Source organism: Engystomops pustulosus, chromosome 5 (assembly GCF_040894005.1).
Source record: "Engystomops pustulosus chromosome 5, aEngPut4.maternal, whole genome shotgun sequence".
NCBI lineage: Eukaryota > Metazoa > Chordata > Amphibia > Anura > Leptodactylidae > Engystomops > Engystomops pustulosus.
Window position 1 is genome coordinate 133,149,572 of NC_092415.1, and position 24,362 is coordinate 133,173,933.

General features: G+C 45.7%; 1 protein-coding gene across 5 annotated transcripts in view; it reads right to left on the reverse strand.

Moving 5' to 3' along the window:
* The window catches only part of SPMIP7 (sperm microtubule inner protein 7), an 84,184-nt gene extending 60,312 nt beyond the window's left edge, over positions 1 to 23,872 (reverse strand). The window contains exons 1-4 of one of the 5 annotated variants that reach the window (XR_011855851.1): positions 23,254 to 23,872; positions 23,021 to 23,100; positions 15,832 to 15,902; positions 6,569 to 6,707 (exon numbers count right to left, since the gene is read on the reverse strand). Coding sequence is in view for 4 of the 5 variants with exons in the window: in XM_072153081.1 (XP_072009182.1) it covers positions 6,569 to 6,707; positions 15,832 to 15,902; positions 23,021 to 23,100; positions 23,254 to 23,731 (768 nt within the window). In the remaining variant the exon portion in view is untranslated. The remainder of the gene's footprint in view (positions 1 to 6,568; positions 6,708 to 15,831; positions 15,903 to 23,020; positions 23,101 to 23,253) is intronic. The other 4 variants (XM_072153083.1, XM_072153081.1, XM_072153085.1 and 1 more) reach the window with 4 other exon arrangements.
* Positions 23,873 to 24,362: the final 490 nt, after the last annotated feature.

Below are 24,362 nucleotides of genomic sequence, written 5' to 3' on the forward strand. Positions count from 1 at the left end.
ATGGGATACGATTATTCAAGGAGGCAGTCAGGTGTTCCATACTGCGAGTTTCCCTCACCCTAGAGAGTAGGTCCATTCGGGAGGGAGGGGCTTGCCTTTTCCAGAATTGCGCTATCAGGCACCTCGCAGCTGTGAGTATATGCAAGCTCAGTTTTGTAGCCGTCTTGGCCATGGGCTGAGGAGAGACATTCAGCAAGTAATACAATGGGGAGAGTGGAATGTCCACCGCTACGAGCTTGGGTGCAATAGCATCATATAGATATCTGATATAAGACCAGAGGTGTGGGTAGCGGTTTTGCAAATGTGCTCAAACGTGGTGGGGGCCGAGACCATCTCAGTACTGCTCAGGGACTGTAAGAAGTGCCTAATTCGAATATAGTGGAAATTGGCTGCATGCGGGAGATGGAATTTATCCTGCAAGGCAGGAAAAGGCAGAATCTTCCTATCTCGGTAGTCTACTATGTCTGTGAATCTAAACAATCCCTTCTCATGCCAGGGTTTAATTTCCTGCCCCACCCCGGCCTGTTGCATAAGAGGGGTGTGTAAGAAAGATTGCATAGGAGAACACTGCGATACCAGCGGGAACCTGGCCACACAGGCCCTCCACAATTTAATCATGAATGAAATAGGGCCTAATTGGGGGTCCGGCAATGTAGGCGCCTCTTTAGGCCAGAGGTAAGAGTTAGGGTGAAAAGGAGCCAACCACAGTTTCTCAATCTCCATCCATTTGGAGAATGCCAGCAAGGTAGACCATGCTGGAATTCGTCGCAATTGTGTTGCCCAGTAGTATCTGGTGATATCGGGCACCGATAGTCCACCCTTGGATTTGTGAGAGATTAGAACAGACTTGGAGATTCTGTGTCTCTTTTTTGCCCAGATAAAATGTAGAATTGAGGCTTGTAGAGACCGCAGGGCGCCCAATGGGACTGGCACTGGCAGGGTTTCAAAAAGATAAAGCAGCTTAGGTAAAATAGTCATTTTAACCGCCGCTATCCTGCCAAAAAGAGAGAGGGGGAGACTATTCCAGTTGTCAAGCAGAGTCCTTATTTTTGGAAGCTATCAGGGAAGTTCTGGCCATATAGTGTATTGTAAGAAGGGGTCAAGAGTATCCCCAGATACTTAATAGCATCGGTTTTCCAATTATATCTGAATGTGGCCTTCAGTTGATCAACCAGTGGTTGTGTGAGGTTAAGGGGCAGGGCCTCTGTCTTTGAGGTGTTCAGTTTATAACCCGAAAGACGGCCATACTGCTGTAACCGTGCTTGTAGGTTGGGTAGAGAGATTAGGGGTTGAGTTAAAGTAAGCAGGATGTCATCTGCAAATAGAGACAATTTGAATTCCTTGTCTCTAACCATAATACCATGAATATTCGGGTCTTGTCGGATGATGGAGGCCAAGGGTTCAATGCAAAGTATAAACAGGAGAGGAGAAAGTGGGCAGCCCTGGCGTGTACCATTCCTTATCTGCAGAGGTGGGGAGGACGCATGTGGAAGCTTAATTTCAGCTGTGGGATTTGAATATAACCCCCTCAAGGCCTGGAGAAAGGGGCCTCGTATCCCAATGTGTTCTAACACTTGAAACATGAAGGGCCAGCTGAGGCGATCAAACGCCTTTTCTGCATCTAAACTGAGTATCAGGGCCTGGTCATTTTGTTTGTTGACTACATCAATAAGATCAATTGTTCTCCTCGTGTTGTCGCCACCCTGACGTCCCGGTACAAAGCCTACTTGGTCCTTATGGATTAACTGAGGGATCCACTGGATCAGGCGATTGGCCAGCAATTTTGTGAATATTTTCAAATCAGCGTTCAGAAGTGCAATCGGCCTATAATTGGCACAGTCAGTTGCATCTTTCGCAGGCTTGGGGATAAGAGTGATATAAGAATGAGTAAAAGTCGTAGGCATAGGCTCGCCTTGTAAGAACGCGTTAAACACTTTTGTCATATGCGGCAACAACACAGAGGAGAAGGTCTGATAATAAAGATATGTGAGCCCATCTGGGCCCGGGGATTTCCCATTAGGCATTCCTTTAATCACTTCCTCTATCTCTTCCGATGTTAATTCTGAGCTAAGTGTCTCAATAGCCTCCGAGGGGAGTCCAGGGAGGGAGCAAGAATTCAAAAAGTCTACTAGCAAAGTTTTTCTCAGGCCCTCATCCAGGGGCAGGGTGTTTGGCAAAGAATACAATTTAGCATAGAATTCTTGGAAACGAGAGGCGATCTCCCTTGGGTCATGCAATAAGTTCCCCCCGGAATCGCGTATAATATGGGGGATTTGATGGTCCCTCTTTTCCCTCAGTTGTTTCGCCAGGAGAGAATGGTGTTTGTTCGCTTGCTCATAATATCGTTGTCTAGTAAACACCAGTAGTTTCTCTACCTCTTGGGTCTGAATCTCTCGCAACTGTTCCCTAACCTCAATTAGCTGTTGGAGTCTCCTCCTAGTTGGTTTAGCTAACAAAGCTGCTTCTAGCTTACCAATTTCCTTTCTTAGCTCCTTCTCCAAATGGACCCTATTCCTTTTCAATCTGGTTCCCTGTTCAATACAGTGGCCTCGGAAGACCGCTTTATGAGCTTCTCACATCACAGGAATGGAGGGGATTGAATCCTCATTAAACTGAAAATACTCCCGCAATGCCCCATTTAACTCCTCCTTGATCAAAGGCTTTTTAAGAAGGGATTCATTTAAGCGCCAATGACATACCCTAGTTATGGGGGAACCATCTCTAAGCTGCAGAGAGACTGGTGCATGGTCTGACCACGCTATGTCCCCCACCTCTGCAGAGTGCATCATTCGCAAGAATTGTATATCTCCAAACCAGTAATCTATACGGGTATGGGTGCCATGTGGGGCAGAGTAAAAGGTAAATGAGCGGTCACCCGGTTTACCCACACTCCATAAGTCATACAGAGCAAACCTCCTAATGACTCTACGGAATGCCGCTGAGATGGTGTTCTGCGATCTAGTGGTGGGGTTGGGGTCAATTGCCAGGCGGTCCATATTTTCTGAAAAGATGACATTGAAGTCCCCTCCTATCAGTAGGGGTGCTGGTGGAAGTTTAGCTAATTTATTCAGGACTTTAGTAATGAAGCGAACCTGGGACGTATTGGGAGCATATATATTGCATAAAAGTACGGGCGAGCCGAACATTTTACCCTGGACAATGATAAAGCGGCCCATGGGATCCGACGTCACCGTTTCAGGCACTATGGGGCACGAGGTTGAGAACAGAATTGCCACTCCCGCTTTCTTGTTCTCCGTGGACGCCGTATAAGAAACCGGGTAAAGGTGCTTAGCAAAATTAAAATTCCCCGCAGCATCATAATGAGTCTCCTGCAAGAACACCACATCTGATCTACTTCTCTTCAGCTCATTAAGCGTGAGTCGTCGCTTACGAGCTGAATTGAGCCCTTTTACATTTAGCGTCAAGAGCTGGACCATGATGATCTGATTAGCGGATACTCCTGGGCAAGACCCGTGGCGTGTTTCTGTGTGATATGCGCCTGATCCTAGAGGGGGAGGGGGAGCTATATATAGCTTCTGCAGTAAGGCTCCGGTATGGGAGTGGGGAAGAGTGTTAGTATGTGTAGGCCCACGATGTCGGAAACACTAGGAAGGAAGGGTAGGAATGTGACAAGGGGGGAACAAAACTTACACACCACAAGACAAACAGTCAAAACGAATAAAAACCAAGAAAGTAACAAGAAAACAAGAATAAATTCCCAGATTTGTAACCAGGGAGAGGAGAAACCTCCTGACCCTAGTGCAGGCCTACTCAGCCGGTCTGCCCCTAAAGTAGGGGAGTATAGTCGGCTGATCTGGATTCACCACCTCCTATATAAACCCCAAATGAGGGTCAGGGAGCAGGATCCAGAAAAGACCCACCTAGTGGGGAAAACGTGGTAGTGTGAGCCTGGAAAGAAAAGAAAAAAATCAGCAAATACAGTACTATACGAGATCAAATACTTTGATATATCACTAACTATCCAGAGATTCCGGAAAATAACCCCGATGCCTTTATGCATATTACTGTCTAAAATTACTAAGGAGGGAAAGAGTACCCCGAACATAAGCAAGCATAAGCAAACGTGAGACCCCCTTTAAACATTCAAAAGCTATAACTGTAAAGGATATATATCCAGCAGATGTTCTTCTCTAATCATAAGAGTCCTGGGATGGAGCTCTGGTTCGTGGTCTTCGCCCCTTTTGTTCGGCTGGTTCTTATACTGCAGTTGGCGTAGCTGATGGGGAAGACCCCCCCAATCATCCAGTCGTGGGGTCGGGATGTTCCAGATGTCGCAGAATTCCTGCAGTTCCTCAATCACAGTAAGCGTGGCCGTAATTCCATCTATGGTGGCTGACAAGGCAAAAGGAAAATTCCAGCGGTAGGAAATGTCGTTCTCACGTAAAATATCCAGCAACGGTAGTAAGATCCGCCTCTTCTGAAGGGTAATCCCAGAGAGATCCTGATAAAGCTGTATGGCATCTCCGTTGAAATCAAAATTCTTATTTTTCCTCGCCGCAAACATGATGCGTTCCTTTAATTCAAAGTCATGCACACAACAGATGACATTCCGCGGGCTACCTCCCAGTGCTTTAGGCCTCAACGCTCTATGAGCTCTATCAAGCTTCACCTGTATTTCCGGCTCCCTTAGTAGCGCTGAAAAAAGTGCTTGTAGTGTAGCACGAACATCCTCTTTGCCTTCCACCTCCGATAGACCCCTCACCCGAATATTGTTACGTCTTCCTCTGTTGTCAAGATCTTCCAGGTGCCTGGCCATATCTTGTAGTGTAACAGATTGAGAATGCAGAGTATGTTGCGTATGTGAAATCTGACGCCTTGCGTCTGCCTGCGCAGTTTCCAGATCATCTATTTTCTGCGTCATACACTGAATATCACGTCGTACCTCCGAAATTTCAGATTTGAACGCTTCTTTGACTTCAGCGATTAACGATTTAAAGTCCTCTTTAGTAGGCAAATTTTGGAGATGAGTATGCCAGTACGGTTCTGATTCTGATTCTTGACTGTCATAACGTCCATGCTATATGGCTCCGGCGATGATGCCCACTCTGGGGAAGGTGTTGCATAACGGGTGAGGGTGGGAGTAGCACCCAGCTCCTCTTCTTGTACTTCTGACCTGGGGATAAATGGGGTTCCCGGAATAAATTCCCTTGGCTGTTTTGACTGGAGGGACTCCCCCTCCCCAGTATGTCGCTGTGGGGCTCCCAGGTCAGCATCCTGCAGAGGCGTCACTTTATTTTGGCGCTGCTGCGCCTCTTTAGTTTGGCGCTGCTGCGCCGCTGTAGTTTGGTGCTGCTGCGCCTCTGTAGTTTGGCGATGCTGCGTCTCTGTAGTTTGGCTCTGCTGCGCCTCTTTAGTTTGGCGCTGCTGCGCCGCTGTAGTTTGGCGCTGCTGCGCCGCTGTAGTTTGGCGCTGCTGCGCTACAGGGGAGTCACGCTGTCCTTTAGACTGGGGACTAAGATGGCGGTTCGGTGCGGCCTGTGACTTGCCGGCCGAGTCCTTGCAGCCTGCGTGTGAAGGCGGCGCGGCGGTGGACGCCGCAGATCCCCGCTTACCCGCTGCTGGAGTGGGGGCCATAACGGGAACTTCAGCGAGCTGCGGTGGGTCTCTCTTCCGGTCTTCAGGCCTCCCGGCTGCACGTGGACCCGCGCTGACCGCGACTGTGGACCGGAGGAAGAAGCGGGTAAGCGACGTTTCGCCTGCCCGACCTGCGTCCCGGGGTCTCGAGGGCTTCGTTCCCCTTCTGGGGGTCTTTTTGGCTTTTGGGGCCAGGATAATTCCCCTCCTTATGGCGAAATTAGGCACCGGGGCTGCGGAGCTCTGCTAGTGTGTGGCCATCAGATCCAGGGTCCAGACCACGCCCCCCCCCACAAAGGACTTTTAAATTACAGTGATGTGGTAATTCTTATGCAAGGAGATCTTGACTTCAGTGCTGAACTCTCCTCCTCCTTATCTTTACACAACAAACGCACATCTCTCTTCAAAGAAGATTTTCTGGATGACGTCTCTACACTGAGCCGTAAAAGAAACATTAACTATAAGGTGTTAAGACACTTTACAACATACTGGTAGTGGTTTATTAGGTCCATTTCTGCTGACAGGTTCCCTTTAAGTACACCCACATTAAAAACTGCATACCTCTAAATTCTTTGAAGGTGGGAAAACTAACATGCGGAGTGCATTAAATATTTATTTCCCCACTGTATCCACTATCAAGGTGAAATGCAAGTTTGGCCCAAATGCATGAGTCCTCTCTTGAGGAAAAAGTTTTTCATTTAAGTTGCAAAATGTAAAACCTCATGTTGGATTCATCAAGCAGTCTAAGCCACTATGGTAAAATGATGTACATGAACTCCTAAGACAGTCTAAAAGATGTTACAAGATACCTGCCTAATGATTGCCTAATGATAACCTGCCCACTGAATATTAAGGGCCAGTGTTCAGTCTGTCAAAAACTTGTACAGGATTCGTGCATAAATAGGAATCCACTGCCATGTGAAACAAGAACTAACACACACATTCATGTTCAGGGAACTTTTTTTGTACATACTTGCCAGATTTCAGGCTGAGATTCATATCTTTTCAAGGTAAAACGTTGAGAAACTTGGTCAGGCATTTTCTCTATTGTTGTCTCAGGCGGTTGTAATTTTGCTGGTAGTTTCATATCCCAGGGAACATCTTCAAATGCCCTATGTAAAATGTAAACTACACATATCAAAATGCAAATATTTTTGTTTTACCCATTACCCTCACAGCTTTTCTAGTTTTTGTGCTTTTTTTTTAACTCCCTGGCATCCAAAAGTGATAGCTTTTAAATTTTTTCCCAGTGGTAAGGCGTCAAGCAATCAGAAACCTATTGCCTATACTGTAGATAGGGAATCAGCATAATTTTTGGGACAATTAAGAAGATTGGGGTTTCTGAGCTTGAGGCAAACTTAAAATGTAGTGTGCTGATAATGTGTTCCAATGTATTCCTGGGTATTACATGCAAAGTAGTGATTGTATGAAATATTGTGCATTGCTGTTAACCCCATTTGCCAAGAGAGCCAGTTCCTGCTTTTATTAGTTACAATTATTAGTTAGAAGCATTTTAAACTGATTCAAGCTCATTCTTCCAGATGAAGCATCTTGGGCAGAGAGCAGAAGATTTTTAGTGGAGACCATTTGTGGACCAGCTTCTTGGGTTACTTTGGATACCGTTATGACAAAATATTTTGGATGATGCAGCTTTTGAGGGAGTACCCTTGCAATTAACAATTTTGTTCTTTTACACCCTTTTAACCCCTTAACGACTTGGTTTACTATAGTCCCAGATTGCAATAATCAGCTGTAAGGTGTCTGCAATGAAGCTTTATTGATAATCCTTGGTTCCATTACAGCAAAAAAAGTTTAAACTCCAATTGTGACTGGGGCCAAATTTTTTTTTTGTCTGGATCTACAATTATAAAATATACAGTTTCGACTTACATACAAATTCAACTTAAGAACAAACCTCCGGACCCTATCTTGTTCGTAACTTGGGGACTCAAGTTGCAATTAAGTTGCACGTGGAGAAGGGTTAAGTGTTTCACAGGAGTTTAAAAATGGAGGTGCAATTTCGAAATTTAATTTTTTTGTCTAAATTTTTAATATATTTTTCAATTTACACATTCACAATGGATAAAATGCACTGCAAAGTTTGATACTGAATTTCTCCTTTTAGAATGCCAATGCCCCATATGTGCTGGAAAACTGCTGTATAGACAAACGACAGGGCACTAAAGAGAAGGAGTGCCAGTGCAATTTGGACATATGGGGGCTAAATTTTTCTGCGATGAGATGCATTTTGAAGATTCTTAATTTGTGGGCGTCTTTAACTTATTGTTTAGATTATTTATTAACTCTTTCTTGGAGGAGATACAAGAGATCAACAATTCTCATTATGGCTTTTTAGCATTTCTTTTAGGCCATTTCGCATACAGTGAAAATGTTATTTTTATTCTGTGGGTCACTACAATTACCGTGTAAACGCAAGTATAAGCCGAGAGACCTAATTTTAACACAAAAAAATGGGAAAATATTTTGACTCGAGTATAAGCCGAGGGTGGGAAATACATTGGTCACATGTCCCCAGTATATAGCCAGCCCCTGCCCCCTGAGAATAACAAAAATATTATATTTTCACATGATCTGTTACCCTCTGGTTTTATGTGTGTTTGTCAGATGTTTTTATCACATACAGAAATGCAAGTGCAATCATTTTATGATAACAAAAGCTTTTATTGACAGTTAGAATGAGTTAATGCAGCAAGTCAATATTTGCAATGTTGACCCTTCTTCTTCAGGACCTCTGCAGTTCTCCCTGGCAGCTCTCAATCAACTTCTGGACCAAATCCTGACTAATAGCAGTCTATTCTTGCACAATCAATGCTTGCATTTTGTCACAATTTGTTGGTTTTTGTTTGTCCACCCGTCTCTTGATGATTGACCACAAGTTCTCAATGGGATTAAGATCTGAGGAGTTTCCCTGAGCCATTTAGTTATCACCTTTGCTTTATGGCAAGGTGCTCCATCATGCTGGAAAAGGGACTGTTGATCACCAAACTGCTCTAGGACGGTTGGGAGAAGTTGCTCCTGGAGGACATTCTGGTACCATTCTTTATTCATGGATGTGTTTTTAGGCAAGACTGTGAGAGAGCCAATTCCCTTGGCTGAGAAGCAACCCCACACATGAATGGTTGCAGGATGCTTTACAGTTGGCATGAGACAAGACTGTTGGTATCGCTCACCTTGTCTTCTCCGAACAAGCTGTTTTCCAGATGTTCCAAACAATCGGAAAGGGGATTCATCTGAGAAAATGACTTTACCCCAGTCCTCAGCAGTCCACTCCCTGTACCTTTTGCAGAATATCAGTCTGTCCCTGATGTTTTTTCTAGAGAGAAGTCCGAAGCTGAAACACTTTTAAGAGAGGGTCCTGGCACCTGCTGGTCCTTTTTGGGCACCCTGTAGCCTTTTTGGCAACAATGGTACCTCTCTCCTTGAATTCCTTGATGTGATAGATTGTTGACTGAGGTGCAATCTTTCTAGCTGCGATACTCTTCCCTGTTAGGCCAGTTTTGTGCAGTGCAATGATGACTGCACGTGAGATAACCATGGTTAACAGAAGAGACCATGGTTAACAGAAGAGAAACAATGATGCCAGCCTCCTTTTAAAGTGTCCAGTGGTGTGATCCTTACTTAATCATGACAGATTGATCTCCAGCCCTGTCCTCCTTGAAACTTCAGAAAATGATGGAAACACCACGGAAATGGACAGGAAACAGCAAGGGCAGCATGCATGGATGCCTCTGAGGCTGCTTAATCGCACCATTATGCCAAAATTATGGGCAACAGCATGGCGATGACAGAATGACCGAATGAGGCTAGATAGCATCTAAAACATCCAATAATTGACCCTGACACTATAGAAGACGGCATGCAGAGGCAGCGGCAGCAGCGGCAGGCTAGAGAGTGGCATGGCGACATACCCCCAAATGGACTCAGGCTTCAAACCAATGGGTGGCAGAGAGGAACCAAAGGAGGTGAGCAAGAAGCGCTGAAATGATTTCCTATGTGAACAAAATGTTGATGGTATATTTAGTCGATAACACAGCATGGTGGCGACATAGTGACCAAGTTCCATAATCTGGTGAAACACCCGAAAATTCTGCCTGACACAGCTCGTTTGATAAGGGGACGATGTATGGAGGCAGTAAAGTAGTAGTAGATTAAAGGTGCTGCAGTTAAAACTATGTTAGTTGGATCTTGGGATGGAGCTGCTGGTCAGCTGCCAGGCGAGCTTTCGCCTGTCCAAGCCCCTGTCTCTCGGCTCCTCCCCACCCAAAATGGGCCTGGGGGCCAGAAGCGTTTACTTTGAAAAAATTATAATTTTCAAAGCAGGCGGGGGCTACAAACAGCACTTCTAAGAACCTTTTGTATAAGATCAAGTGTAGTACTGTTCTTATAAGTTTTGGTTATGGCGGGTGAGGTGAATGTAAACAGATGCGCAAGAAGCGCTGAAATAATATCGATAAATGATAAAAGTTTGCCAGTATATTTTGTGGATAACACAGCAGGGTGGCCACAAAGTTAACAAGTTTGATGTGGAAGCCATGAAAATAACCCAAAATTCTGCCTGACACAGCTCGTTTGCTAAGGGGACGATGTATGGAGGCAGCTATATGGACGACTTTGGGAGGCAGCTATGGAGATGATGTGTGGAGGTAGCAATGGAGACAACGTGTGGAGGCTGCTATGGAGACAATTAAATTTGGATAGTGCCTGTATGTGGCAGTCCAAAAAGGTTTTCAAACCAGAGGAGCAGGCAGGTGGTCCTCCAGAAAAATTAAATAGATTGAGTGCCTGTATATGGCACTCCCAAAAATTGTTTAAAACAGAGGACTGGGTAGGTGGCCCTCCTGAAAAATTAAATACATAGAGTACTATAGCTAGAGCCAGTTGGCCCAGGCAAAAAATAGCCAGTTTCCTCTGCTTTAGTGTACAAAGAGGAGGAGAAGGAGGAAAATGAGGAGGAGGAGTGCATACATTTTTCAGGTTGAGCTTCTTTCACCTGGTGGAGAATGGAAATCCTGAGAAATCCAGGCATAATTCATCTTGATAAGCGTCAGCCTGTCAGCGCTGTCAGACGACAGGCGTGTACGCTTATCGGTGATGATGCCACCAGCTGCACTGAAAACCCGCTCAGACAACACGCTAGCGGCAGGGCAGGCAAGAACCTCCAAGGCGTACAGCGCCAGTTCATGCCACATGTCCAGCTTTGAAACCCAGTAGTTGTAGGGAGCTGTGGTATGGTCAGCTACGTACTCCCTCACCATCTTTCTGTAAAGATCAGCCCTACTCTGCCGAGACTGGGGACAGAGACTGGGGACAGGTGACAGTGTCTTGCTGGGGTGAAATAAAACTGGCAAAGGCCTTGTAAAGCGTACCCCTGCCAGTGCTGGACAAGCTGCCTGCTCGCCTACTCTCCCTCGCTACTTGTCCCGCAGAAGAATGCCCTCTGCCACTAGCGCTGTCAGAAAGGAAATACTGTTTCAGCTTGTGCACCAGGGCCTGCTGGTATTCATGCATTCTCACACTCCTTTCCTCTCCAGGGATGAGAGTGGAAAGATTTTGCTTGTACCGTGGGTCCAGGAGAGTGAATACCCAGTAATTGGTGCTGGAATAAATTCTTTGAACACGAGGGTCACGGGATAGGCAGCCTAGCATGAAATCTGCCATATGCGCCAGAGTCCCAACTCGCAAGAATTCACCCCCCTCACTGGCCTCACTGTCCATTTCCTCCTCCTCAAACTCCTCTTCTTCTGCCCATACACACTGAACAGTGAAGGACTGAGCAATGCTCCCCTCTTCTGCTTCGCCAACATTCTCCTCCTCTTCCTCCTCATCCTCCTCCGATATGCGCTGAGAAACAGACCTGAGGGTGCTTTGGCTATCAACAAGGGAATCTTCTTCCCACGTCTCTTGTGACGAGCGCAAAGCTTCTGACTTCATGCTGACCAAAGAGTTTTTCAACAGGCCAAGCAGTGGGATGGTGAGGCTGATGATGGCGGCATCGCCACTGACCATCTGTGTTGACTCCTCAAAGTTACTCAGCACCTGACAGATATCAGACATCCACGTCCACTCTTCATTGTAGACTTGAGGAAGCTGACTGACCTGACTACCAGTTCTGGTGGAAGTTGACATCTGGCAGTCTACAATCGCTCTGCGCTGCTGGTAAACTCTGAATAACATGGTTAATGTTGAATTCCACCTCGTGGGCATGTCGCACAACGGTCGGTGAGCGGGCAGTTGGAGGCGGGCAGTGAAAGTGGCAGCATCTGTGCTGGACTTCCTGAAATACGCATAGATGCGGCGCACCTTCGTGAGCAAATCAGACAGATTGGGGTATGTCTTGAGGAACCGCTGAACTATGAGTTTTAACACATGGGCCAGGCATGGCACATGTGTCAGTCTGCCGAGTTGCAGAGCCGCCACCAGGTTACGGCCATTGTTACACACAACCATGCCTGGCTTCAGGTTCAGCGCTGCCAGCCACAGATCAGTCTGCGCCGTGATGCCCTGTAATAGCTCTTGGGCGGTGTGCCTTTTATCACCTAGGCTCAGCAGTTTGAGCACCACTTGCTGTCGCTTAGCTACGGCACTGCTGCTGTGCCTAGAGCTACCGACTGATGGCGCCATGCCCATGGTCCCCAGGGTCAGACTCGGTCCCAGCCTCCACCAAGTTAACCCAATGTGCCGTCAGCGACATATAGTGGCCCTGCCCGGCAGCATTCGTCCACGTGTCTGTGGTCAGGTGGACCTTGTCAGAAACAGCGTTGGTCAGGGCACAGATGATGTTGTCTGACACGTGCTGGTGCAGGGCTGGGAAGGCACATCGGGAAAAGTAGTGGCGGCTGGGGACCGAATATCGAGGGGCGGCCGCCGCCATGAGGTTGTGAAAGGCCTAGGTCTCTACCAGCCTATAGGGCAGCATCTCCAGGCTAAGTAATTTGGAGATGTGGACGTTGAGGGCTTGGGCGTATGGGTGGGTTGCACTGTACTTCCTCTTGCACACCAGCGTCTGGGGTATGGAGAGCTGAACGCTGCGCATGGAGACATTGGTGGATGCTGTGGAGGATCGTGGAGGCGAAGGTGTGGTTTTCGCACGGGAGGTGTTTGGGCCGGGGTACTGGGCAGGGGGCTGACTAGCAGAGGCAGCAGATGACACAGGGGAAGGAGCAGTGGTGTGCCCGGCCGGAGGTGAACGGCCTTGGTTCCATTGAGTGGGGTGTTTAGCATTCATATGCCTGTGCATACTGGTGGTGGTTAAGCTGGTAGTGGTGGAACCCCTGCTGATCCTGGTGTGGCACAGGTTGCACACCACAGTCCGTCGGTCATCCGGTGTTTCTTTAAAGAACCTCCAGACTTCCGAAAATCTAGCCCTCGCCACGGGAGCTTCACTACGTGAAACATTTGGCGCTGATGTACCAGCTCTGGCCCTGCCTCTCTGTTTGGCCCCACCACTGCCTCTTCCAACCTGTTCTCGTTGAGGACTCGCCTCTGTCTCAGAAGCACTGTGTTCACCCGGCCTATCAACCCAGCTTGGGTCTGTCACCTCATCATCCTTCGATCCCTCAGTCTGCTCCCCCCTCGGACTTCCTGCCCTGACAACAACTTCACCACTGTCTGACAACCGTGTCTCCTCATCGTCCAACACCTCTTTACACACTTCTTCCACTACGTCAACAATGTCATCATCACCCACAGACTGCGACCGGTGGAAAACCTGGGCATCGGAAAAGAGCTCAGCAGCAACCGGACAAGTGGTTTGTGACTCTGGGAAGGGTCCAGAAAACAGTTCCTCAGAGTATGCCGGTTCAAATGCAAAATTTTCCTGGGAGGGGGCAGACTGGGGGGAAGGAGGCTGAGGTGGAGGAGCTGGAGGAGTGCTGATTTCGGTGACATGGGTGGACTGCATGGAAGACTGACTGACTGGTGGACAAATGGCTAGAAGCATTGTCCGCAATCCACGACATCACCTGTTCTGGCCTCAACAGTGCTCTACCACGAGTCCCAGTAACTTGAGACATGAACCTAGGGAGTGTAGCTCTGCGGCGTTCCCCTGCTCCCTCATCAGCAGGTGGTGTCTCACCCCGCCCAGGACCACGGCCTCTGCCCCTGCAGTAGTTGGACGCCCACGCTCTCGTCCTCTACCCCTAGCCCTCGGGTTCAACATTTTCAAAATTAAAGTGTAAACTGTAAATTTTTTTTGTGTTTTAGTTTTTTTAACAAAACAATGCTATCCTATTGCTATGGCTAGTTTCTAACCTACACTGACAGCACACAACAGGATTTTGTGCTGTGCCTGATGACTTTTAGTTTTGAAAAAAAAAAAAAGAAAAAGCAGACTGTGCCTAATTCAATCAAACCCCTAATAAATTGTCCCACTTAGGTGTTTGAGATGGATATGTGTTTCACTAAGAGCTAAATAGAACGTTCCCAAGTCTCCCTGCAAATTCGTCACAATATGGTACTACCTGCACTACTAGTGCCAGCAAGCCCAGCCACAAGCAAATAAAAAAAAATAAAATATAACGCTATTGTAGCCCTAACAAGGGCTGTTGGGTTCTTGTAGAATCACTCCTGCCTAACACTAATCTAATAGAAGACCCCTGACCAGCAGCAGCTCTCTCCCTAACGGCATCCAGACAGAGAATGATGCGAGCAGCGCGGGCAGGGACTAGTCTATTCCAAGGTCAACTGATCAGGCCAGCCAACCACTGCTATCGACGTGTAAGTGTACCACATCATGCTGGGTGGAGTGCAGAGTCTCCTGTGATTGGCTCTGTTTCTGGCCGCCAAAAATCAAAATGGCGGGAGATGCCATTTTCTCGAGCTGGCGAAATATGCGCCCGAGCAACGAGCAGTTTTCCTGTCTAATATTACATAAAATGTATTTATATGACTGTTGCATGGTTTCCCAAACCAACATTGGAGGTGAATTTACGGACACATTTTTATGCACAATTGAGATGCCAGAGTGTTACATACATTTTTACTTTTTTGTTAAAGTAAAAAGTGTTTTTCTGTGACAGGAACCTTCCACCAGGAATTGGAGATACAGGCATAATGCTATCTTCAGATAAAAAAAAGGCGGGATTGGATTTTTAACAGTTTTTCTCTGGTTCTGTAACCCACAAGCCTGATGTTATCAAAAACATTAGATTACACATGTTTTCATGCATTAACCAAGGAATGCATAACCTCTTCTCACCTGAGGGCCACAGTGTCAATATTTAAGGGGTCACAAATGAATTTTATTTGTGCAATAATTCTGATTTTTTTTTTTTAAATTAACAGCTAAGAGCATATTTTCATTCTACTCCTATGTATAGGTTAATTTAACAAATCAAACATTTTCTGAATATACTAATTGCCCAGGTAGTAGGAGTTGGTGAATATAAATTTTGGAAGTATAACAATAGCTACATCTGTTCTACCTCTTAAAATAGGTTTTTTTTTTCAAGGAAATCTTCAAATTGTAAAAGTATTTATGCAAATGATTTGATGTAACAAAACACTTACACATAGCTAACAATGAGCTTTGGTTCTCTCTGGCATTTACATGCCTGCACCAGTCATAGGTATACAAGCATTACTACTGCAGCCACTTGCTGGACTCATGGGGGTAGATTTATCATCAGTCTCTTAGAGCAGAACTGCTACCCATGGCAACCAATCAGAGCTCAGCTTTCATTTTCCCACAGCTATTTATAAAATTAAAGCTGAGCTCTGATTGGTTTCATTGGGCAACTAAAACAGTTTTACCTCAAACTTTATGATAAATCTTCCCCATGGGGTCCATGCTATGTATCACTGAGATCAACAAAGTCATCCACTGCCTCTGCCAACCGACTCTGAGTAAACCGACTTTGAGTAAACTGAAGTCAAGACTTTCAATTTAAATTTTGAACATTTTAATGAAATGTGATTTTAATTTTACTTATATTGTTATTTTTTGGTCACACTTAAAACCACCACAAAAAAATCAAATGGATGACAAAGAAGAGAGAAAAGTGCATTGATACTTTTTTTCAAGGGATAGAACTCCATTCATATGGGGGCATGGTACCTCTGTTTTCTTGATTAGTGGGTTCAGCAATGGGGCTTTTAATGATTTATCTATGTAGGTGATTCACTACTTGGTCCAGCCTGTGTTATACAACATTTTATAGCATGTGCTGTAAGAAAAGTTAAAATTATATACAACATGAATGTATAAAAATGTCTTACCTTTGTGTGGATGTAGTGTACATGAATTTTCTGACCAAGTCCTCTTTTAAGCATGAAGAATCATTTTTCTGCTGCCCAAAGAAAGAAAAAAAACATGCACTTAATTTAAAAAGAATTGCAAAAGTGGCTTCTTACTGATGGTAGACCTAACCTATATATGCCGCAACTTTTTGCTATCTTTTTGAAGATATTACAGTGTCCCGACCTTTTTGTTACATCCTGTTTGTGTGTATATATATTTAAATATAAGCAGCATGCTAGAAATGAGCTGTGAAAAATTGAAGGGTGGTCTTTATTTTGGGCTCTGACTGAGCCTTTTTCAAGCTAAACAACAACAGCCAGATATACACTGGAGATCAAAATCAGAAAACAAGGTATAACCACTTGATGCCACTAAAACAGTGTTTATAAAATGAGGAAAGTATATCAACATAAAAACCTTTACTTTTCAAAAACGTGATAATCATAATTAGAGGACTGCAGTGAATGTGGTACATACAGTGGGTACAGAAAATATTCAGACCCCTTTAACTCCTTACCGATGAGACGTAGTAATACCGACTGCGAAAGTATAGAGAGGGCTAACGGGCTAAGCCCTCTCAATACAAGGTGGGCGTTTGATGCATATTGCAGCAAACATCCACAGGTAACACCCGTAGTCGGTTCTGGCACCCATAGCAGCTGTTAACCCTGGAAATGCCTACTGCATAGCTGCCGGAGGCATTTAAATCCTGGTGGTGCATAGGCACCACCATCTTGTATCCAATTGGCAATTGGTTGCCATAACAGCCTCTGGTCTTCGGCATTGTATTCATTGTAATTAATACTGTGCAAAAATGCCATATACTGCAATACAATAGTACATACATACAGTAGTATTGCAGTATATGGTAGGAACAATCAGAGCATCTATACCAGTGGTGGCGAACTTATGATACGAGTGCCAGGGGTGGTACTCTGAGACTTCCCTGTGGGCACGTGGACTGTTTTCCAGGCACAGAGTTTGCCAGACATGCCATCTTCCTGCAGTCTGCGTTATTCAAATCCCTTACTGACATGTGGCGTAATACTACGTCACATGCCGGGTGCGGATGCATGGAGAGGGCTCACGGACTAAGCCCTCTCCATAGCTGGTAAGTCTTTGCTGCATATTGCAGCAAAGGCTTAGCGGTAACACCCGCGATTGCTGCCAGCATCAATCGCGGGTGTTTTCCCACTGATCGCCGCCCGCGCCTTAAAAAAGATGCAGGCGCCCATGGCGTGGATCGTCGCTCCCCTTGACGTCATCGGGGAGCGGTTATCTGTTGCTATGGTAGCCTGGGCAACGGAGGCTACTTCGGGTTAAGCTATTCATTACAATGTGCTATCAGCAAATTGTAATGAATGAGGAGTAAAATCCACATATACTGCCATACTGTAGTATGGCAGTATATGATAGGATCGTACAGACAACCTAGGGTTAAAGTACCCTAGGGAGCCTAAAAAAAATTCAAAATAAAAAAAAAAGTTTTTTTTTTTTTTTTTTAAATTATAAAAAAAAAACTCCAATCACCACCCTTTCCCTAGAACTGACATAAATAAACAGTAAAAATCATAAACATATTAGCTTTTGACACGTCCGAAAATGCCCGATCTATAAAAATATAATAACAGTTTTTCACTGCGTTTAACCCTGTAACGGAAAATCGTGCCCAAAGTCGAAAATGGTACTTTTTTGCCATTTAAAAAAAATTAAAAATTCTACAAAAAGGGAACAAAAGGTCGTACAGTCCTAAAAATGATAACATTGCAAACGTCATCAAAATCCGCAAAAAAACAACACCTCCCAAAGCTCCGTACACCAAAGTATAAAAAAGTTATTAGCGCCAGAAGAAGGCAAACTCCCCCCAAAAATTTTTATACAGGAGTTTTAATTTTTTTTAAATGTATGAAAACATTATAAAACCTGTACAAATTTGGTATCCCCATAATCGTACAAACCCAAAGAATAAAGACATGTCATTTGGGGCATACAGTGAATTCCGTAAAATCCAAGCCCACAAGAATACGGAACAAATGCATATTTTTTTTTACCAAATTCACTGCATTTGGAATTTTTTCCCGCTTCCCAGTACATGGCATGGAATATTAAATATCACCATTTTGAAGTGTCATTTTTTTTTTACGCAGAAAAAAAGCCATCACACAGCTCTGTACAAGGAAAAATAAAAAAGTTATAGATTTTTGAAGGTGGAAAAACAAAAAAGAGCTGCGGCGTTAAGGGGTTAAAGCCATCTTAGGTTGCCTGGGACTCTGGGAATAGTGAGAAGGTGTGATTAGGGTCACAAAAGTTAGTGGGTTTTGGGTCACATTTTGAGCACTTGATCTCGAAAAGGTTCGCCATCACTGATCTAGACCATCTCGAGGGTCTAAGAAATAGCAAAAAAAAAAAAAAATTCAAATCACCCCCCTTACCCTCACTGAAATAAATAAGTAAACAGTAAAAATCATAAACATGTTAGGTATCGCCGTGTAACAAAATATCCGATCTATCAAAATATAATAACGGTTATTCTGGCGTTTAAACCTGTCATGGAAAATAGCGCGCACATTCTATAAAAAATTCTATAAAAAGTGATCAAAAGACTGTACAGTCTTAGGGCTCATTTACACTGCCGTCTGCGGGGCCGTACATGCGGCCGCAAATTTGCGGCCGCATGTACGTCCCCATAGACGGCAATAGCGGCACGGCGGGGATCCGGTGCCACACATGTGTGGCACCGATCCGGGCCGCACACCGCAAAAAGATAGAGCAAGCTCTATCTTTCGGCGGATGTGCGGCCGTGTGCTGCTATTTCCTATGGAGGGAGGAGGGGTCACCTCCTCCTCACCTCCAGCACACGGCGGTATGCCCGCACGGCGGGCATACCGCGTGTGAATGTACCCTTAAGGCTGCATTCACACAGACATGTATTTCTCCAGTCCTGTATCTACAGGCTGTATTTCTGTATAAATACGTGACGTTTTTCATCCGTATGCAGCACGTATTTAACCCGTATTTTATACATGCCCATAGACTTTTAGGGCATACAGAACTGAAATACGGGAGAAAATAGGACATGCTCTATATTTTTATACGGCCAGTATACGGTCCGTACACTCCAGTGTCAAAAACGGCAGTATAAATGGTTGGACGTATTGTCCATTGAAATGAATGTGGCCGTGTGAATGTAGCCTTACTCCGTACGTCATCAAAAGTCACAAAACAATTATACCACACTCCGTACACGGAAGTATTAAAATATTAGCGTCATATTAGCGCCAGAAGATGGCAAAATGAAGATTTTGTTTTTTGTACAGGGGGTTTCATTTTTGTAAATGTATGAAAACATTATAAAACCTATACAAATTTGGTATCCCCGTGGTCGAACCAACCCAAAGAATTAAGTAGACGTCATTTGGGGCACACAGTGAAAGCCATAAAATCTAAGCCTAAAAGAATACGGCACAAACAAGTTTTTTACCATTTTCACTGCATTTGGAATTTTTTCCCGCTTCCCAGTACACGGCATGGAATGTTAAATGTAGTCACTATGAAGTGCAATTTGTAACACAGAAAACAAGCCCTCACACAGCTCTCTACATGGAAAAATAAAAAAAAATATGCAGCAAAGACTTCCTGGCTATGGAGAGGGCTTGGCCTGCGAGCCCTCTCCATGCACCCGCACCCGGCTCGCGCCGTACTAGTACAGCCCAAGTCAGGAATAGGTTAAATAATCATTCACATCCCTCCATGGCAATAGGTCCAGCAAATAACAGAATTAAAAAGTGTGTATCACCTCCTATCTTACATCCAGATTAGTATCTCATGATCAGGAAGGATAAAAAACCTAATGAAAAAAGGAAATAAATAGCAGCCAGGAAAATGCTATAAAAGTACAAATTAAGAAATAAATACCTTATAAATACATACCCTGTTTCCTGAAAATAAGACATCCCCTGAAGATAAGACCCTAATGCAATATTTTACAAGCTTCAAAATATAAGACCTCCTCTGAAAATAAGACCTAGCGGCAATCAATCCTATGTAACCCCCTAAAGCCATGTGCAACAACCCTGCCGATGCATAGCGCCCTCTCCATGTTAGGAGCTGCCTAGGAAGACTGATCACCTCGCTAAAAGGTCTCCAAAAGTTGGGAGCTTTGTCATTGCAACTGGGACCACTGCCTGGGAGGGCAAGAGTTAACATATCCATTGTCTATAACCAATGAAATGCTGTGTTCTTGTTATAAATCAATCTGGAAGCTGGTTGAAGAGTGCTGCCACCACACTAGGGGAGTATATAAACCCCTTGTGGGCAGGAGCACATGATGAAGTGAGTCAGTTTGTATAAGCAGAGGAGAGTGAAGCACCTGTCTGTGCTGCAGAAGCTAGTGTCACACTACCAGGAAGCAGAGGTGTCTCAGGCCAGCTGCCTGACACCTGTAGCCAGTCACGAGACTAGGCGAGAGCAGAGGTCTACTGTCTGGACTCCATCTTACCCAGGCAAGCCTGAAGCTATTACCAGACTGTAAGTGACCCTTCCTGCGGACCAGTTATCTCCTACCAGCTTTCCAGCCTGCCAAACCTGCTGCTAATGTTAGGACATTGCCTGCCGTTGACGTTCAAATAAAGAACCGTGAGTTGATTTGCACAATGTGTCTCCGTGTGATCCCTGGATCAGGCTGCTTCACCATCACAGGCTTCCCATTCTCCACCACCCAGGGATCCCTATATGCACCTCAGTGGTTGCCCCAGGGAGAAACCTCTTTTATGAGCCTCTCCCTCCCTCATTCTTGCACACACCACCTGCTGAAGACCTGCGAGGCTGTAGGCCCGTCCTCCTGTCCCCATACCAAGCACTGTGACAATAGCGTGCCCACTGCAGGATAAGCCAGCCACTCCAGTATTCTGGGCCCCGGCTGTCTACAGCCACTGAAAAAAGGCTGGGCTCCGGTGGGGGAGGTTGCACAATGCATTAGTAGATCATCTGTCACCGGCCTTAACTTATTCAGATATCTGCAAAATATTGTAACATTGCGCTGCCCAAGGGGGGTCTCCCACGTGGCGTTTTTGTTGCGTTTTTAAACACATCCAAAATGCAAGTGGGAGGGGGTTTGCGACAAAAGTGCCACATGGGAAACCTCCATCAAATAACAACCTCAGCTTGTTGATTCAATATAAGGGACTGCGCAAGACCCGAGGCTGTGAATTATTGCGGTAACCGGCATCTAAGCACAATTTTGCAGTCCAGCCAGACTAAAGATGAAAAAGCCAATGTGTGTGCGCTACTACTAACCCCGAAAGGTATTGCCACAGTGTAAAGAGAGCAATCCATAGTGTGCTAAATTACAACACCAACCCTTTCTGCTAATTAACTGTACCATTTCATGTACAAAATATATACCGTATATACTCGTGTATAAGCCAAGTTTTTCAGCACAAAAAATGTGCTGAAAAACCTCACCTCGGCTTATACACGAGTCAATTAAAAAAAAAAATTGAATACTCACCCTCCGGTGCCCGGATCCACCGGCGGCGGCTCCCAAAGTTCAGGACATTAAATAAATAAACTTAGTTCTCACCTTCCGGCGATACTCACCCCCGATCCTCGGCGGTCTTCTTTTGCGGCGGTGTGACGTCATCAGCGGCGACACCGCCGCATCATAGTGAGCGCCGGCGGGGAGATCACATGGACGTGACTCCCCCGGCAAAAGAAGAAAGAAGCTGCTGCTGGGGATCGAGAGCCACCGCCGAGGATCGGGGGTGAGTATCGCTGGAAGGTGAGAATGAAGTTTATTTTTTTTGTATGTGCAGCAACATACAGGGGGGCAGGCTGCCTGTATACATGAGGGGGCAGGCTGTATACATGAGGGGCAGGCTGGCTGTATACATTAGGGGGCAGGCTGGCTGTACACATTAGGGGGGCAGGCTGGCTGTATAATACACCCTCGGCTTATACTCGAGTCAATAGGTTTTCCCAGTTTTTGGTGCTAAAATTTACTTATTTACTTATACTTGAGTATATACGGTATAACAATTAGTTTTGGCACAGAAACACCGATGCGATGGTGGTTGTGATTTGGTCTGCGTTTGCAAACGCAGCCAAAACGCAACTTAGGACAGCGCCCTAAGGGTGAAGACACACATGGCGTTTTTGGGCCGTTTTTACTAAGTGCGTTTTCAGATCGTTAAAAACGCATGCGTTAAAAAACGCATCCGTTTTTTAAAAACGCATGCGTTTTTGTCAGTTTTTCCGAAATTGCGCAATGAAAAACGGACAAAAACGCATGCGTTTTCAAAAAACGGATGCGTTTTTAGCGCATGCGTTTTTAACGATCTGAAAACGCACTTAGTAAAAACGGCCCAAAAACGCCATGTGTCTTCACCCTAAGGCCGCGGTCACACGTACCGCTAGGCGTCCGTCATAACGCGACGCTAGCGCACAGGGGGAGGTCCTCGGCCCGAACGCACACGCGTTTCCAGGGAAACGCATGCGATTGTTAAGCCGATCGCATGCGTTTCTCAGGAAACGCATGTGCGTTGGGGCCGAGGACCTCCCCCTGTGCGCTAGCGTCGCGTTATGAACGGACGTCTAGCGGTACGTGTGACCGCGGCCTAAGATGTACTTGGCAAGGTTCGTTTGAACTTCTCTACATGTGCAGGTAATCACTGTTGTATGGTCATTGGCCAGTAGTCGTATAAGAGGGAACACATTAGTATTTGCCAGACAGGATGCATTACTGCTAAACACATGTCAGGGATTCTCAGTGGGTTGCCCACTTTTGGATTGGTATACCTGTTTATTCCTATGCGTTGTAAGCTATGTTTGGTACTATGCATTTATAAGGTATGTTTTATCTGAATTTGTATTTTTGGAGTTTTTCCTGGCTGCTATTTATTTCCTTTATCATTAGGGTTTTATATCTTCCCTGACCATATGAGATACTAGTCTGAATGTGTACATATTCTCTTCGATTGTGCATATGCTGTATATATGAGTGAGTGAATAAATGTATGTGTACAAATTATATATATTTGCTATGGGGCTCAGGTGGAGAGGTTGGTGTAGCCAATACACTGCTGATTTCTGACTCTGATTTGGACAGTGATACCAATATATATATATATATATATATTATAGACCCTAATTGAATAAAGATGAATCTACCTGCAACCTGAAAGTCTGTGTAAATGAAGTACTAGGTCCGTGGGCCACTTGAGGAATTGCTTTTACTGGACTTGTCCAGCCTGAAAGGAAAGTAATATAGTGTATTTAGTGGATGTCATACATACAGTACATATAAATAGTTAGCAAACAGTTTTGTCTTGTATACCATAAGATTGTATTATTGGGCAGGGGCACAGGTTACTACATGATGGACAGCAGCGGGGACACGTTACCTCCCAGTGTAGCTCTGAGAGCCGCGTCTGCCCGGGATACACTATTCCACCGTGTGCCCGCCTTGTGGATGAGGTGTCGGAGGTCCCCTCCCTGGCTGCCCTCCGGCGCCTCCACATACCGGGGTGCAGGCCTGAGCAGTGTGTGATGCGATACTTTCCCGGAAGGTGGCGCAGTTTTACTTGTAGCGTTGTAGACGCTTCTCTTGTGTTCCCAGGGATCGCCCTGCTGAGGCTTCTCGTCACTAGGATCCAGCATACTTGGGATGGTTTTACCTGTAACTCTTCTCAACTCGGCTTCTGCGGCCGGGCTCATAAACCCTGTGCAAGGATCCACAATAGGCACGTCATCCCGCAGAGGGTGAAGACAGTAGCCGGGCATATCCGGGGAAGATGACATGGGGTTAAACTTCACAAATGGTTCGTGGGCTGGGGGATTCTGGAAACTGTCCTTGACTTGACGACCACTTCTGCTGGGCATAGCTGGTGGTCTGCACTGGCGCTCTGCACCGGTACGATCAGATGAGAAGACAGTGACACCCAGGAAGCTATAGCGTCCTCCGCTGCTAGGAGACGGCGAGGGAAACAGGCGCCACAGCAGTGGGCGGGAATGTATGTGTCACCTTACAGGGGACTTGTAAGCAATGGGGGCTGCCATTCAAGGTAGCCAAAGCAGGCATTGTTTTCCATTTCCCACCTTGGAAAACATATTTGCATATATCCTAGAATCCCCTAGTGAAGCATCAATGGCTAGAAGTCTCCACATGCATTAACTGGCAAACTCTCCCAAAGGCTACATTCACACGAACGTATGGGGGACCAGTGGCGTAACAACCACCGTAGCAGCCGTAGCAAGTGCTACGGGGCCCGGGCGCAGGGGGCCCCGCGATGGACGGGGGAAGTATACTTTATTATGTTGCCAGAATTATACTATGTTAATGATGTGCCTCCGGGCCTGTCCCACTACCTCCCCTGACTACTGGCCTCATACGAGGGGGGCGGGAGGTAGTGGGATGGGCCCGGGGGCACATCATTAGCAAAGTATAATTCCCGCTGGTCCCTGTACCTCCCCTGATGGAGAAGCTCAGCTGGCCCCGCCCACCTCACATGCT